Here is a 16,311-nt window from a genome sequence, read left to right on the forward strand (position 1 = left end):
TCACGATTTGTACGAGCTCGTAAAAAACAAGAGGCATCCGTGGCCTCCTAGCAAATTCCGCTACGCAGCAACTATCCACGCTGTCGATCAGACCCGTCTGATATCTGAACTTCTGAGAGGAAAGGAACCCGATCTCCACCACGGCTCCACGACCACGAGCCCAACCGGGTAGCTTCTTCTTCGTCCGCTGTTACCCACACCGCGGGAAGCCTCCATGCGATCCCCTGGGCGGCGCCTACCAGCGCCGGCGCGGCTCGTCGCGGCTGCCCTCCTCCTCGCAGCTCTCACCGGGGGAGCCGTCGGCGCCGATGGGTACGGGCGGGCGAGGAGGGTGTACATGAAGAACAAGGTCCTGGAGATGTGAGTACTCAGCTGCCACGTGCTTCATCCCTCCCGTCTTCGGCTCTTCGCCGTTCATAATCTTTCTTCTGTCGGATCTTGTTGTGTGCGCCTGGGTGGTGTATCCAACCGACGTTGTCTAGAGATGTTGTAAACACGAAGCCTAGCTCTTCTAATTTGACGAGTTCTGAACTGAAGTTGTAAAACGAATCCTTACAATGCTAATCTTTTTTATTTGTTGGGTCAAATGCCAACATTTCGAGCTCACTTGTCTCTGGCCTAGGATTGGACCATTGGAGTGATACAGATACACCTCGCAAGTCGCAACAAAATTTCCATGCCAACGTGGTTGGCAAAATCTGATAGCACTTTGAGCTTAGCTTCTAGTACCACTGTTATTTGACGTTCTTTTGTTCTTTCTTGGATGGTTAGCTTCTTATGAACTGAGTTGACTTTAAAGCTCTTCCATATTTATGTTATTAAAGATGAATAGACTGTAGAGGTTGGTAAAATTGACATCTTCAGTTTTATGCTTCCAGGGCAGAGCACTGTTGCATAGCCTCTCAGGAAATCTATCTTCATGGATCATCGATGCTATTTACAGTGATATGTGATAGGCTGGCATATTTAGTGTTGTCAATCAAGATTCAAGGGTTCAGCATAACCTAGCCACATTAAAGCTGCTAACTTTTGTATTGTTGCCGCTCTCAAGATTCAGTGCTGTAAGCAATAACCCACAAGGGCGTGTGACAGGGTGCCCATGCGTTACGACCCATTCTCTTTGTTTCAAATTATAAATCATTTCGGCTTTTCTAGTTACATAGCTTTTGCGATGTATACGTACACTCTATCTAGATGCATAACTTCCGCTTTGTATCTAGAAAAGCCGAAACGACTTAAATTTGAAACGGATGGAGTATCTAGGAAGCCTAGGCTCTTATAGGTCTTAGCTTCACTGCGTTTTTTTTTTTGGTATTGATATACTTCCATTCCTTTCAGGTTTTACCATGCCTATGACAACTACATGACTTATGCATTCCCTGTATGTTAGCAGCCATCTTACTTTTGTTCAATAGCTTATTGACTAGCACGAGCTAATGTTCTTTCTTGATACCTTTTCAGCATGATGAATTGAAGCCTCTTACTAAAAGTTTCACGGACTCGCTTAGTGAGCTTGGCAATTTAAATGTATTAAAGTATTGACAACTATAAGGATTTTGGTCTGTATTATATAAATTTAAGGTACCACAACTTAATGTTACCCATGATTCCCTTTTTCTAGCTTGAACACTTGCCACAGGATTATAGTGGATCCGCGTTGACACTGGTTGAGTCATTATCAAGGTACAGTTTATGAAGCTGTAATGTTTCCAGTTTTTTAGTGCTCTGAGATTTATATTGTTTTTTGTTGTTCAAAATGTAAACCGTTGTATTTTTCTTTAGGACACTTCTATTCATAAGATTGGTTTGTGATGCCCTTCTGTTTTGCTCATGCAGTCTTGTTGTCTTAGGTAACCTCACAGAGTTTGAGAGAGGAGTTCTCTGGCTTTCAGAAAATCTGACATTTGATGTTGATGCTCGGATTAATCTTTTTGAGGTAATTCTATTTGATTATTTCCACTCTTACACACAGGATTTCAAGAATGAAAGCAGCTCTGTGTTTTCTCATTGTTTTTTTTGGCTATTCAGTGTAACATAAGACTTCTTGGGGGGCTTATTTCTGCTCATATTCTTGCAAAAGACTACAGCAGCCAGTTTAAGCATGGGCTGTATCAAGATCAATTACTACGTCTTGCTGAAAGTTTAGGCAATCGTTTTCTACCGGCATTTGAGACACCTACTGGATTGCCGTATTCATGGATTAATCTTAAGGTTCATATACCGAACTTTGGCTTTTTTCAGACTTTAAAATCTTAATTTTTTGCATGCATGAATCAATCGTAAGATTCCTTTACAACCTGAAATCGTATGGCCACTTGAATGCCATCATTTATTGTGTGTACATATCTGTGTACATTCAACAGGTCAAACTGAGAAAGGGTCTTCTGCAAAGAGTTACCACATTTGTCTGAAAGCAGACTACAACAAACATTGAGTTTCTTCTCCAATAATTTTTGAAAAAGGACGTGTATAGTTATTAAGACAAGCATGCTCATTAGTACAATTTTAACATCTATCAACGTTTACCTTAGGAAAACTGGGATATTACTTGCTATCAGCTAAAATGATAAGAATGGCAAATTATAAGCATGCTATGGTAGAATGAAGAACCACAGAATGATTACTTTGTTTGAAAAACTCAAAGTTCACATATATTAGAACTCTGGTACTCATTACTTTTGCAATTGGCATGATACAACAACCTTTTTCAGTATGGGGTGATGGAAAATGAAACAACTGAAACAAGCACATCAGGGTGTGGTAGGTGAAAGATTTTTTTGTTTATTATTTATTGGTATAAATGCATGTTCCTTTGTGGTTGTTGCTTAGTAATCTACATGCTTACAGGCTCCCTTATACTTGAAATGGGTGTGTTGTCACGTTTGACTGGTGATTCTAGATATGAAGCTGCAGCTCTTCGTGCTCTCCGCAAGTTATGGAGCATGAGAAGTTCACTGAATCTAGTAGGCACCACACTTGATGTTTTTACTGGCAAGTGGATTCAGTATTCATCCGGAATTGGTGCTGGTAAAACTTTCAATACTTACCCTTGTGATTTATTGATCATGTGCTTATTTGATGTGTTTGTAGCATTATTAGAGCATATGCTGTTATGTTGCCTTCACTGTTACATTTTAGCATCTTTATTTCTAAAAACAGATAATTAGCCGCTTTGTGAAATTTCTAATTAGAAAATATTAGGCACAATAGTGATTTCTAGTAACATGGTTGCAGGTGTTGATTCATTTTATGAGTATCTGATTAAAGCATATATTCTTTTCGGAAGTGATGAGTACTGGGATATGTTTCATTCAGCTTATCTTGCGGTGCAGAAGTACTTCCGACATGGTCCATGGTTAACAATTCTTCCTACACTTCATTTCACCCACCCTGTCAGTCTCTGGATTATGCTTGTATTGGAATAGTAATGATTGTAAACTCCACAGGTATCATGAGGCTGATATGAGGACTGGAGAAGCAACGCACTGGCAGCTAACTAGCCTTCAGGCTTTCTGGCCAGGTCTTCAGGTTTGATGAACTCTTTGCATTGGATGAGTTTTTACCTTACTTTGAATGGTACTTTTTTATTGTTTGCTTAGTTCTACTGTACTGAACAGACACTTCTTGGAGACGTAACTGCTGCAAATCTATCACACCGTGAGTTTTACAATATATGGCAAAGATTTGGTGTGCTACCTGAAAGGTATACTGTTTTCAACCAAGTTTTTGTTAATGGAGAACAAAAGTACACACGTCTAGTAAGGCAAAACTAGTTCAGTTATCGATGAAGCAGAATCTAGATACATGCATTTATGTATGTATTATATTTTATAGATATCTTTTGGACTATGGAATGTTGCATCCTACAGAGAAGTACTATCCCTTGCGTCCTGAGTTTGCTGAGTCAACATTTTATCTTTATCAAGCTACTAAAGGTGCACCCAATACACACCAGAAGGATATATTCGTTTTATCTTCATCCAGCTCTCATGTTTTCATCTAGGGTTGATGTCCTATTGAGCTCATCATATATGACTTACTTGTTCTTTGTAGTCATGCCAGTTTTCTTATTATAGAAACACTTAAGTCACCCACTCACAAGTTTTACTAACTTCTCTTTTTTTCCCCTCTCCATCCCTTGATTTCTGAAACACTTCTCTTATAGATCCTTGGTACCTAGAAGTGGGTGAAACCATTGTGAGGTCACTTAATTACTATACTAAAGTGGATGGAGGTTTTGCTAGCATCAGAGATGTTTCAACAATGAAACTTGAAGATCACCAGCACAGCTTCTTTCTTTCAGAAACGTAAGCTAACAGTCTTCCTCTTTGTTTGTTTGAAGCAGTTAGCAGCAAAAATACTTTGTGCACATCAGAAAGTCTCTTTTTCTTGTCTCAAATGTTGGGGCATGAACCCCTACATCGATGACTCGGCTACTTCTACACGCTAATTAACAACTTGCAGGTGCAAATATCTTTTTCTTCTGTATGATGATTCATTCTTGAGGAATCAAAATTACATATTTACAACAGAGGGTCATCCCCTTCCAATAAGAAGCACGTGGCATGAGAAATTTCCTGCAGCATATGTTCCCAGCAATTGGACATCTGTTAAGGTGGCTTTTCCTGTTTCAGGCTCCATCCCTTATGTTCTCCTTTTATGAGTAATGTCTTCAGATTAGTTGATCTGGGAAAATATTGGCATTGCATGACAGTAAGAATCTCTGCAGGATGAGATCCAACCAATTCGCGCGAGCGCATTATCGTCTCAAGTTTGTCCCGAGACGATTTTCGGAAGAAGTGTTGGTACCCCATGGGAGAGTGCGTGCCATGTTCCAGATGCGCACGCTAGCCACAGATGCAGGACTGACGATGACTGTGGAATAGAAGCAATAACATGCAAGAAGAGGACCTGCAGTATGGCTGGCTACTGCGGCTTATTTTTTTATAATGGAAACAAGAGTTCCGGCTTTAGCATGATAATGCGTACAGCCAATACAAGTCGATTATTACAATTAAGAACTGCTGCATGAATAGTGATACTAACTCAAAGGAACTAAATTACAATACTATGACTAACACTAGTCATACTCAATTCTTGAATTTGAGCGCCATCCATGGTTTGCGAAGACTTCCATCGCCACCACTTCCAAAACTTGCGAAGCAATGAGGATTTGTTGTTGCGATTCCTCCTTTTGTAGCAGTCTCCAGAATCTTAACCAGTGAGTACATCTGAAAATAACCTGCACAATTGATGGAATTGGTTTATGATTAAAAGCCACCTCATTTCGACTGAGCCAAATAGCCCAAAATAAAGCAGCTATTCCAGAGAGTAAAACTTTTTTATACCCCGGACCCCTATTTGTTCCCCAAGACCCGATAATATGATTAATGCTAACGGGCATTTCTAATTTTAAGGCAAAGTAAATTACTCTCCATATGCTTTTGGCCATATAACAGTCAAAAAAGAGATGGTGAATACTTTCATTTCGATTGCAAAAGCTACATGTCAAGCTACCATTCCATCGCCTTTTGGCTAAATTATCTTTTAGGGATGAAAACGAACGGGAACGGTCGGGAAATACCGTCAACCGTTTCCGTTACCATATTTTTTCACCGAAAACGGGAGCGGGAGCGGGACCACTGGTATCGGTAACGGGATCGGTATATACGGTTGTACGAAAACGATAAAAAAACGAACGGAGATATAACGGAAATGGACGGTATTCAGAAAATAGCCGAAAACATAATCGTCCGAATGAGTCATGAGTGAGTAGTGGTTGACTGGCTATCATGCATTACCGGTGGCGTGCTGTTTTACCTTACAATAGTTTTCAATTTTTAATTTTATCCCTTGTTAACCGACACTCACAAACCAGCATGCTAGAGTAGTAGAGTTCACGTTCATGGCCTAGTATGAAATGGTATGAATAATAGAAAGACACATATTTGATGTGAATTTGGCTTCTTAGATAAATCTAGCGGGTCGCTCGCAATGGCAGCATGTCAGCTACGCGATCGCCAATAAATGTTGGGATGACTTTTTGGGCACATATAAATCCTGAGAACCTGAGAACCTGTTCGTAGAGTGCTGGATGACGCATATAAATCCCTTTCATCACTCACATATAAATCCTGAGAACCTGTACATAGAGTGCTGGATGACGCATGGGCGCCATGGACCAATGCAATTTAAGGTTAGCTAATGGGCTGCGCCATGGCCCATGGGTGATGCTAATGGGCTGGACCTCTAATGTATAAGGAGATAGGTATCCCGTGTAAAATTATAAACGGGATAAAACGGGACAATCCCGGTTAAATATGGGATACCAGAAATACGGGCGGAAAACTGCCTCAACCGTTTTCGTTCCCGTTCCCATTAACCCCATCCCGGTTCCCGTCCCGTTACCATATTTTCCCGCAAATACGAAAACGGTCGGGATAAAAAGGGAAAACGGTACGGGTCGAGACGGGATTTTTCCTGTTCGTTTTCAACCCTATTATCTTTAGTAAGGATTGCTCCACGACATAAATTCCACAAAAAAACTTTTATTTTCAAGGGGAGCTTAAGTTTCCAAAGCTTCTTGTTCCGTTCGTTGTTGGGAATATTCATCAACAAATGGTACATAGATTGGACCGAGAAGATTCCATTCCTTTGACCGTCCCAAACAAATTTATCTCTAGACAGAGACAGAGTAACCTCAGATAGCAAGTTTAGCATGTTGTGCCATTCCACTAATTTATTCCCCATGATTGTACGTCGAAAAGACAAATTAAGGTTCGTATCAGAAAAAACGTATGCAACCAAGGCAGATTTGTTACGCACTATATTAAAGAGATTCGGAAATTGCTCACTAAGAGGTCGACTGGTTACCCATTTGTCCTTCCAGAATCTGGTAGCTTGACCATTTCCCACTTTGAAGTGCCCCCCTCTAAGGAGTTGGTCCTTAATATTCATTAGGCCCGACCAGAATTGAGAATCCCCCTGTCTTCTAGAAACTTGAGAAAGAGACTTCTCGCCTAGATATTTATTTTTAAGTAATTGTTGCCACATCCCATCCTCATTGAGTAATTTAAAGAGCCATTTGCTGAGTAAGCTTGTGTTTTTTACAGCTAGATTAGAGACACCTAAACCCCCTAACTCCTTGGGTTGACAAACGATATTCCATCTGGCCTGCGGCTTATGGCTGGTGATTTATTAGCGTCTCAAGAGCGGGGATATTACGGGAGGATTGAAATAGCCTCGGCCTATAACTGTACAATAGATTAGTGGGATCGCTTGATAGGTTGCCGCATCTGTCATTCTAATTTACCTTTCTGAATTCGTTTTGTACATGCCTGCATTCTGGTGCGGATTTTGAGCATTCCAGAGTGTACGTAAAGGAAATAAATTTAGGCCCATTTAGATTCTTTGAATTGAATTTCATTCTAATAAGCTAATATAATTTTAAGTGAAATATATTTGTATATTACTGTTGATATATGGATAAGATATTTATGTGTTATATATTTATAGAGAGCGAATCGAAGATCGCGTTGACAGAGTGAAATATAACCACTGATACATAAAATTAATTTCCATTCCTTTTATAAACTAAACGTGATCTTTATTTCAAATAAATTATAAAAATAGAAAAAAAAACATTAAAAAATACATAATTCGTTAAAAAATAAATCTATATAAATTAAACAAAGTTCATAAAACACAATAAATTTAAAAAACCAATAAAAACATAAAGGTGTTGTTTGGTTTTGCCAAATTTGTTCGGTCATCGTTTCCACTGTTAGCCCACTCCATTGTTTCTGTTTGGTTCGCACGACCCGGAATTGATAGCGGTGGGAGTCGGCTACGGCTCATACACCGTACTTCCTATCGATACTGAGTATTTGAGTATTGCTGGTGTATAAGGGTTACAGACGAGATGTGGGCGGTGAAGGGCGAGTTCTGCAGTTGTGGCGTGGTTGTTATGAGAAGGCTAGTGAGCTATGCGGTGATGATGGGATGTGACCAACTAAGAGATGATATGAGCCGATATGAGATGTCCGTTCGTAGGGTACCCCTCGGCCTTATATAGATAACTAGAGTGTTATCCCGTCTGAGGTTAGCCTCGAGCGAGACAGAACTGTGTCTCCCGCATAGAGCTGGCCTCGGGCGAGACAGAACTGCATTTCCCGCCCAGAGCTGGCCTCGGCGAGACAAAACTGCATCTTCAGTCCAAGATTGGCCTCGGACAAGACGAAACAATGTTTCTATACTCGTAAGGACCCAGGATATCTATCTTCCACACCGGTCGTGCCACCTCACACAGTGCTGGATTAGATTGATACCGATCGTGTTTATACCGTGTATCAATGGTCAAGAAGGTTCTATTGGAACAATTATTATTTATTTCAAGCTATTTTGGCTCTTTTTTAATCTTCAAAAAGAAATGAATTCCATAATGGTAACACGAAAAAATAAAAAATAAAAGGAAGTGTGGAAAAAAAATGACAAGAAGATATTGGAATATCAATTTGAAATAGATGATAGAAGCGGGAGTTCATTTTGGTCATGGTATTAAGAAATGGAATCCCAAAATGGCCCCTTACATCTCGGCAAAGCGTAAAGGTACTCATATTACAAATCTTGCAAGAACAGCTTGTTTTTTATCAGAAGCTTGTGATTTAGTTTTTGATGCAGCAAGTCAGGGAAAAAGCTTCTTAATTGTTGGTAAAAAAAGAGCAGCGGTCGGTGCTGGTCGCCATTGGCACCGGTCTAAGCCATGTAGCCCGTTGGCATGACATATGGCACGATGTTTTGGCTCGGTCCAATCGTGCCATTGGATGAGTAACCAAATCTGTGGAGAAGAAATTTTATGATTTTGTAGGTAAACTCTATGCATACGTTGATTCTACGCGTAAACTGAATCAGAAAAATCATTTTTCAGCCTTTAGTCCTTTGATTTATTTTACAGAATAAAAAAATCACTTTTTATTAAAAAACTTTTTTTTGACAAAACCTGAATTCAGCCTGGAAAATAGTTTGGCGTGCTCTGCCAAATGGCCTTTAGCTTCGGCAAGGCTGACGGCTCCTACATTGCTGCTCGCTGTAGACCTGTAGTTTGTTTGCTTGCTGCTCATTTTTGCAGAGAAAATCTCAGCAAGGGCACGCACGTGCCGCGGCAGCTTTGTGACGTCTCAATCCTGAACATGATCAGTTAAAGCGAGATTGGAGAGACAAAAGATGAACGGTAACATGCCATGTCGTGTCGCTCACTTCACTTGACTGCTCTCATCCTCTTCTTTTTTTTTCATTCCCTGTCAAAATGCCGTCGTAGTGCCTCGGTAATGCAGCATTCAGCCTCCACTGCCCACTGGGCAACGCAGAACGCAGGCAAGTGTCGCGGAGGTGCTTTATTTTGACTGTGTTCAAATCGCAATGCAAGTGTCGCGGAAGCTTCTAGTGGAATTGGAATACAGCACCAGGCAGCAGCTGAACTCAACTTGGAGCCGATTGCATAGATTAGCAAGTGGTTAGCAGGTAGGGCCACTGGACATTAATTGTGGTGAGCTGTATCGTTAGCACAGTCATCAACTGGCAATTAATCTACAGCCAGAGTCAGACAGCTCTGCGTTCTTCTCTTCATCAGCAGAGCTGAGCATAATATTCCAGGATCAAGAGGCATGTGAAAAAAAAACAAGTATTTTTAACGAGCACTGCAATCCAAGTTTACGTATCAGTTTCGAAACCCTTGCCGTTTGTCCTGTTCTACAGCACCAGCGACGGCTTAAACAAATGCGCACGAACCCCAAAAGGCTCCGTCAGGACAGGCGCTAAGCGCTAAGCTAAGCATCGCCGACGCGAATAATACGCATGATGGGCTTCCAGCCCAAAAGGCTCCGATGATTCCACTAACTGCCGCCGGAATCATTGGCACTGAGTTCATGATCATCGCCTATTTGGCATCAACAGCGAATACTAAAGAAACACAGCGCTACTCTCAAAAGGCTACACGCTCGATTCCCATCTGCAAGAGAGTAGCAGCAAGTACATGACATGTCTGGCTGTAAATCTAATAGTAAGCTACTCTAATTTGTTACTGATATAATTCCATGTGCAAACCGTATGGATCGAGAGAAAATAAGAAGAAGAAGAAGCAAAGCAGTCTCACTAACAAACTCCTGACCAAGACCTGAAAATTTACACGGATCCGAGGCTACATGCTGCATCCGAAGCAGTGCCCTCTCATCCCGGGGTGTCAAGCTCCCAACTCACTCCACTCCACAGTGTGCAATCGTAGCAGTAGGCCAAATAGCAACCCTTGCGATGAACTGACCGAGGCCAGGTGATCGCCGAAAGTACAGGCCCACCGGTAGTCAATGATTACGGCGCTACGGCTGTATGGAGCTGACATCTCAGGTCGTGGCCTCGTCGATGCTCTGCAGCGACGGCCGCCATTGCCGGTGCCGCGCACTGGAGCTCCGGCTGCCGTTGTCCTGCCGCGCCAACTGCAGTCAGATGGGAGGAGCAGAAGAGTGATCAGGAGAAGGAACCTTTGCATGTTGCGTGGAAAAAGGAAAAGATTCTCGGAGACGATTCCTTCCCCGGCCCCTCCCTGACATTAGTTGAAACTCACCTATTAATCTATCCCCCCTAATCTAATGTTGTACTTCCTTCTGGCTGCTCAGCATCAGCCATCAGTTAGTTATTAGCTACACTTCTTTTTTTTTCCATAAAAAAGATTCTTGTATGCATTTCATCTGGAATGTTGAATCTGTGATATTGTATTTACTTGCTAATAATAGTTCTACTGACAGTTCTTTTTTACTTGTTTGTTATGGTTATGATTCTCAGTTCTGTCAGATATTTTCTACAGTGCGGACAAGAACGGGTGATGAGGATAGTCACGAGAAGATGAACACCTAACTACCCCCTGAAGAAGCAACTGATCGAGGGAGTGCGGGTCATGGCGAGAGCGTGCATGGGAGCATCGGAAAGCAGTTGAGTAAGGTTCGAGAGGCGAAATCTAATCCATGTAACAATCACCTGATCAAGGCTGGCGTCCAAGGCTGCCTCGTCGTCGTCGTCCTCCTCCTCGGCCGCGGCGCCACTCGCCACGCCCTGGCCCTGCCTCGGCTCCAGCAGCTGCTGCTGCGCTTTCCTCTGCTTGTCCTGCTTCCTCGCCTGCACCGCCTTCGTCACCTCTGCAGAGCAGCAGCAGCGCAGCACAAGTTAAAGCCTGTTGTTCACTCGTAAGTTCGCCGCAGGGCACACGTACTGGACCGCCGCGGGGGGGATTTATTTTCACGGTACGCACGGAGGACGTACGCACCCTGGGTGGTGATGAGGCGGTACACGTGACCGAGGAGCAGCGTCTCCTTGGGCTTGAGCAGCTTGACGCGCGTGAGGCGCACGGTGCGCCGCTGCCCGCCCGGGGCGTCCTGCCGGTCCTCGGCGACGCGGAGCGTGACGAGCGCGACGTAGTGGCCCGGGTTGGCGCGCATGACCTCGGCGGCGCTGGTGGACCAGTAGAGCCGCTCCACCCGCCCGCCCGGGTGCTGGAGCAGCACCGTCGCCACCTCCGCCGCCTGGCAGTTCCCCATGCTTTGCTGCGCCGACTGGCTGGTGTGCTGGCTGGGTGGGTCGCGCACGCGAGCGAGCCCGGCCGGGGAGCGGCGACGACGACTGCGATACCGAAAGAGAAAGAGAGAGAGGAGGTGGAGAGAGCAACCGCTCCGCTCTAATGCCGAGGTGGTATATATGCTGCGACTGCGACCAGCCAAGCCAAAGCCAACCCACACCCACTGCTCTTTCTCTTTCTACCCCTGCAGCCTGCCTGCGCGTAGGTTTGGTGCGAACCGGCGGTTGCTGCTCCGCTCGGCTCGGCGTGCGTGCGTGCGTGACAATGGCGGGCGGGCGCACGCACGCACCCGCGTACTTTGGCCGAGTGGCACGACCGGTGAAAGTGAAACCGATGCGATGGCTCCTGGAAGAATTCCAACGATCGACGCGGTTTTTTGGCCGCCGGGGGAGGGAAGCTTAGCTAGCTGAGACCCCTCCCGGACGGATCGTTTTTTCGCTGCCTTTTTCCCGAAAGTGGCACGTGAACGCAGTTGTTTGAGTTTGCAGTGCGGCAACAGCGAGACAGAAGAGGGAGCTCCATCAATTGGTCGTTTTCGCGGGGCGTCGTGCGGACCAGGGCGGCCGTTCCATCGGATCGGATCGACCATTGCGTCCTGGCCTCTCTCTCTCTCACTCACTCTCTGTTCCTGCTGCGTACGTCTCGTCCACCACCGGCCAACGTGAACGTACGTACGTCGAAAACCGTGGCCTGAGTCGTCCATGGCAGACGGCAGCAGCCACCACCGCCGGCTACCGATGCGTCCAAGTCTGGCCGGCGGCGCTCTGAAGTCGTTCTTTCTGATCGATGTGCGTTTCAACGTGTACCTTTCTTTGTGCCATTGTGTGATACTCCCTCCGTTTATTTTTATTTGTCGCTGGATAGTGTAATTTTACACTATCCAGCGACAAATAAAAAGAAACGGAGGGAGTACAAAACATCCACCACAGAGATGCTCCAAAAACGAAAGTTTCACGACGTACGGTACAATGGCGTATAGTGTGTGGGGTTCAAATTCAAGTCTTGTGCGTTGTTGCTCGTTGCTTGAGTTTTGCCTCACCGGCCACCAGGATCTCATTTGATACCAACTAGTGCTGCATGTGTGGGAGATTAGTTGGTCATTTCTTTAGATAAAAAAAGAAGGATATCAGTTGATCATTTCTTTAGATAAAAAGGAGGAGCACCCACTTTCAAAGTTATTAGAAACAGTACGATCGAGCAGCGTAACGCAAAACGAAAGCGCACCAGCCTGAAATCTTTTGTTTCTTTACAGCGACACAGCATGTTTGAAATCTCTGTAGCTTTTTATTTAGAAGAGATGCCGCCACTTTCATGAAAATAAATATGGAACGCGCGGACGCCACGTAGTAGCAAGGCACAATGCTGCTGCCTTGATCAACGTACACCATTAGTATTCTACTAGGTGAGTGCCCGTACGTTGCAACGGAAACACATAATACCACGGTACTGCTATGAAAAAAGGTTTCTTAATACATTTGTGATCCTATCCATACATAAATTTTGTTATTTTAATCTAGTTGTTTCACCACTATATTGCAACCATCAGTATTATACAGACTTTTATATATGATATTTAGGTACAAGTGTGTTACTACGATTTTTAAATGAATTACCTTGTAATTGATTCAAAAGATCCATAGCAAAAGTACGCAAAGCTTACCAAAGTTTAAGATAACTTACTCGACAACCGGCCTTCATCATGTGCTTTAAAAGTTAAGGAATTAATACATAAGGAAAACATCATGTGCATTACAAGTTAAGGAATTAATACATAAGGAAAATATCATGTGCATTACAAGTTAAGGAATTAATACATAAGGAAAACAAAATAGGAAAGAATAAAGCATGTCTGGTTGCATATCTAGATTTGTCAAGCGCATAAGAAAAAACATAATCAACCAAAAGTGAAATACTAACATCCAACATCTTCACCATCCTCATCCTACCATTTGTCCAGTCAACCTTCAAGAACACAGGTCCTTTTTCAGGAGCCTTGGCCACCAACCGCTCTCATCTTTCTTGTTCTGGTAGCATATGGTTCTTGGGACAACAACTGCTTTGCACTCCTGCAAATAGGAAGGCCAATACAATCAAAATCTGAAACGCTTCATTCAACATGTATTAAATAGACAACATCAAACAACTCGAGATCAAACTCGCAGGGCGAGTCATCTGAGCCCTTAGCTGACAAGTTGAAATGGCCTTTAGGCTTTAAGTTCTACTTCACACCCTTGGCGTCAGGCAGCTCTATCGTCAAAAACACCCTGCCAGATCAAAATTATACAGACAAACCAAGTCGCATCAACCCAAATCTAGAAGTACCCAGGAAATTCGATGCCATTTTCTGTAGTCATTAGAGTAACACCAATATCATTAAGCATGCAAAAATCAAAATACAGAAAGTCATTAGCATAAGGAGTAACTTGATAATGTTACAGGTGTCCCAGATTAATGACTCTAAATAGAAATTATCAACAAGGGGGAAAAGATGTTCAAGAATATATCTGGAGATCAGAACAAGAATCAACAAAATACAATCCTATGTCCACACTAATTGTCTCATTTCATCAGAATTTTTTTAAAAAAAAACTGAATGTGGACAAAGCAAAGAAAAACCAAACATATACAATGCACATATTAATAGATCAGGCATGTGAGGTAGTTATGTTAAGTATTAGCACTACATAACACAGCTCATTACTGTAGTATGGACATGTAGTATCACATTGCCTACATATTAAATCAAATATTCAGCTATTTCAGTGTGAATTTATCAGATTGTTCATTCCACCCATAAACAAATAGATCCATAAACAAATGCATTCCCTGTCCATTTGTGAAATATAACAAATGCAACCCTTGGAACATTTGTATGATTCATCACTAAACATAAACAAACTAAAACAAAACCAGCCACCAGAACTGAAGCAGTACCAGATACCAGGTACCAGAACTGAACTCTAATAACAGAAGCCTTTTTGAAGGAGGCACATGTAACCTGGTGGCTGAGAACTCTATTACTGAATTCAAATTCCAGAACTGAACTTTAATAGTGAACTAAACTCTATTACAGAACATAACTAAACTCTAGTTGGAGGTATCAAAACGGCTGGTGATCTATCATGGCTGAAGTCAACGTAATACTGAAATCTAACATGGCTGAAGCAGTACAAAACACGCTCCACAACTGAAAAAGAACTGAAATCAGAACAGAACTAAACTCTAGTTGGAGGTATCGAAACTTATTCAAAATATTTATTCAAAAATGTAAAATTTTAAATCAAGCAAAAATTACCTTAAGTGATAAAACAAATTACAACAAAATAAATGATATTACATTGACCAGCTAAAGCCTGCGATAAATATGATTCCAAGAATCGAACGAATGACCATGAGCACTATGTGAGTGACTAAGAGCCCTTGAGGAGAGGTCTCTAGAAGTAATACTATGTTCACCTAAGTTTTATCTATCCAGACTGCTTGCTTAAACGCAACCAGACCTCTTCACAGAATCATAGCATGTGCGCCTTCTGCCACACCCATGCCACCCCGAGGCTCTCACGGAGGATTCAAGGATATGACAACAGAAGAACCAACCGCAATTTCTGAAATGGTAAAAGTAAAACCAACATACCTTTAAGCCTGGAATTATTCCTAGCGTCGCGTCGAAGCATGCCCCCGAGATACGGCCATGCTTGCGTAGTTCATGTATGGGAGCTTCACCCAACCTGCCTTTTGGGTCAGAACCGATGACATTGAAGTATCTAGCAGTGCAATGTTACACATCACATTACTACCCCCTCAGCACGAATAATGTAACGATGGTCTAGAAAAGGGGTAGTTCTAGTTTCGTGGTGTGTGTTCAATCCAATCCAACCTGAGAATCATGACGGCCATCATGTTCGATTTCTTCAACTTTGAGAAGTCCAGAATGATGTCCTCCGCCATTTTCTTGGCCTTACCATATGGGTTGATCGGGAACTGCACGACATATATAGTTTATGCTCAGAACTCGAGAAGGAGAAGATTGTAAACTTTAACCTCATTTTTTGTTAATGCTAGCTAGAGAGGCGTTCAACTTGATTTTAGAAAGGAACTAATGGTTTCAGAAATCAGAACTGAACTGCTGACCTATGGAGTTCCTTCAGCGATGGGCATCTTGTCAGGCTCTCCATAGGTCGCACATGTTCTGGAGTAGATGAGAGTCCTCACATTGTGTGCAGCCATGGCTTCTAGCACTGCTAGAGTGTTTGCAGTGATGTTGCGGTAGTACCTGTTCGAAGCAATTTAAGAGAGTATTATGTGCAGGCAGGGGACTGAAACTGATGTATTTGAAACAACAGTTTGAACACATTATGTATGTTAAACCAGAACAAACTCAACTTCTGGTGTCCGCTAGAATTTAAAAAGGGAGATAAAATGCTCACATTATGGTAGCCCCTTTAAACCATCTCTCATGAATTAAAATTAAGCAGAAGAATGAATCAAATAAGTAGCTGAATTACCTCACATTGATAACATCATCAACTCTTCTAGTCATCCAGTGGCACAAAGAAGAGGATTCTCACAATCGCAACAGCCAAAAAACTTAAAAACAAGAGACGTGCCTTCACTTTCAACAATGGTCTCGGCAACGGGCTACAAGCACAAATATGTACTAACCATCATGCAAGCTAACAACCAAAGAAACA

General features: G+C 42.7%; 2 protein-coding genes and 1 long non-coding RNA gene across 5 annotated transcripts; 1 reads left to right on the forward strand and 2 right to left on the reverse strand.

The window, feature by feature from the left end:
• Window positions 1–84: 84 nt before the first annotated feature.
• On the forward strand, window positions 85–5,128 carry LOC103627708 (alpha-mannosidase I MNS5). Of its 3 annotated transcripts, none has more exons than XM_008648017.3 (15): window positions 85–360; window positions 1,339–1,381; window positions 1,462–1,527; window positions 1,622–1,683; window positions 1,837–1,936; window positions 2,029–2,211; window positions 2,712–2,760; window positions 2,848–3,027; window positions 3,235–3,355; window positions 3,447–3,528; window positions 3,618–3,703; window positions 3,835–3,935; window positions 4,166–4,307; window positions 4,465–4,615; window positions 4,730–5,128. In XM_008648017.3, the coding sequence occupies exons 1-15, from the start codon at window positions 215–217 to the stop codon at window positions 5,030–5,032; spliced, it is 1,815 nt and encodes a 604-aa protein (XP_008646239.1). In that variant the 5' UTR covers window positions 85–214; the 3' UTR covers window positions 5,033–5,128. The 3 variants fall into 3 exon arrangements, 2 of the variants coding, with proteins under 2 accessions (XP_008646239.1, XP_008646241.1); XM_008648019.4 differs by lacking the exon at window positions 85–360 and adding an exon at window positions 374–1,061; XR_004849705.1 differs by lacking the exon at window positions 3,835–3,935 and having other exon boundaries at window positions 156–360; window positions 1,462–1,683; window positions 4,730–5,012.
• On the reverse strand, window positions 4,947–6,974 carry LOC103627707 (uncharacterized). Its single transcript, XR_553785.2, has 2 exons — window positions 6,874–6,974; window positions 4,947–5,242 (listed from the first exon to the last, which is right to left on the reverse strand). It is a non-coding gene; the product is annotated as an uncharacterized lncRNA (long non-coding RNA).
• Window positions 6,975–9,975: 3,001 nt separating this feature from the next.
• Window positions 9,976–11,792, reverse strand: LOC100277687 (uncharacterized). Its single transcript, NM_001151190.2, has 3 exons — window positions 11,312–11,792; window positions 11,026–11,183; window positions 9,976–10,487 (listed from the first exon to the last, which is right to left on the reverse strand). The coding sequence occupies exons 1-3, from the start codon at window positions 11,580–11,582 to the stop codon at window positions 10,395–10,397; spliced, it is 522 nt and encodes a 173-aa protein (NP_001144662.2). The 5' UTR covers window positions 11,583–11,792; the 3' UTR covers window positions 9,976–10,394.
• Between the last annotated feature and the right edge of the window lie 4,519 nt (window positions 11,793–16,311).

The sequence above is a fragment of the Zea mays genome, chromosome 5 (genome assembly GCF_902167145.1).
Source record: "Zea mays cultivar B73 chromosome 5, Zm-B73-REFERENCE-NAM-5.0, whole genome shotgun sequence".
NCBI lineage: Eukaryota > Viridiplantae > Streptophyta > Magnoliopsida > Poales > Poaceae > Zea > Zea mays.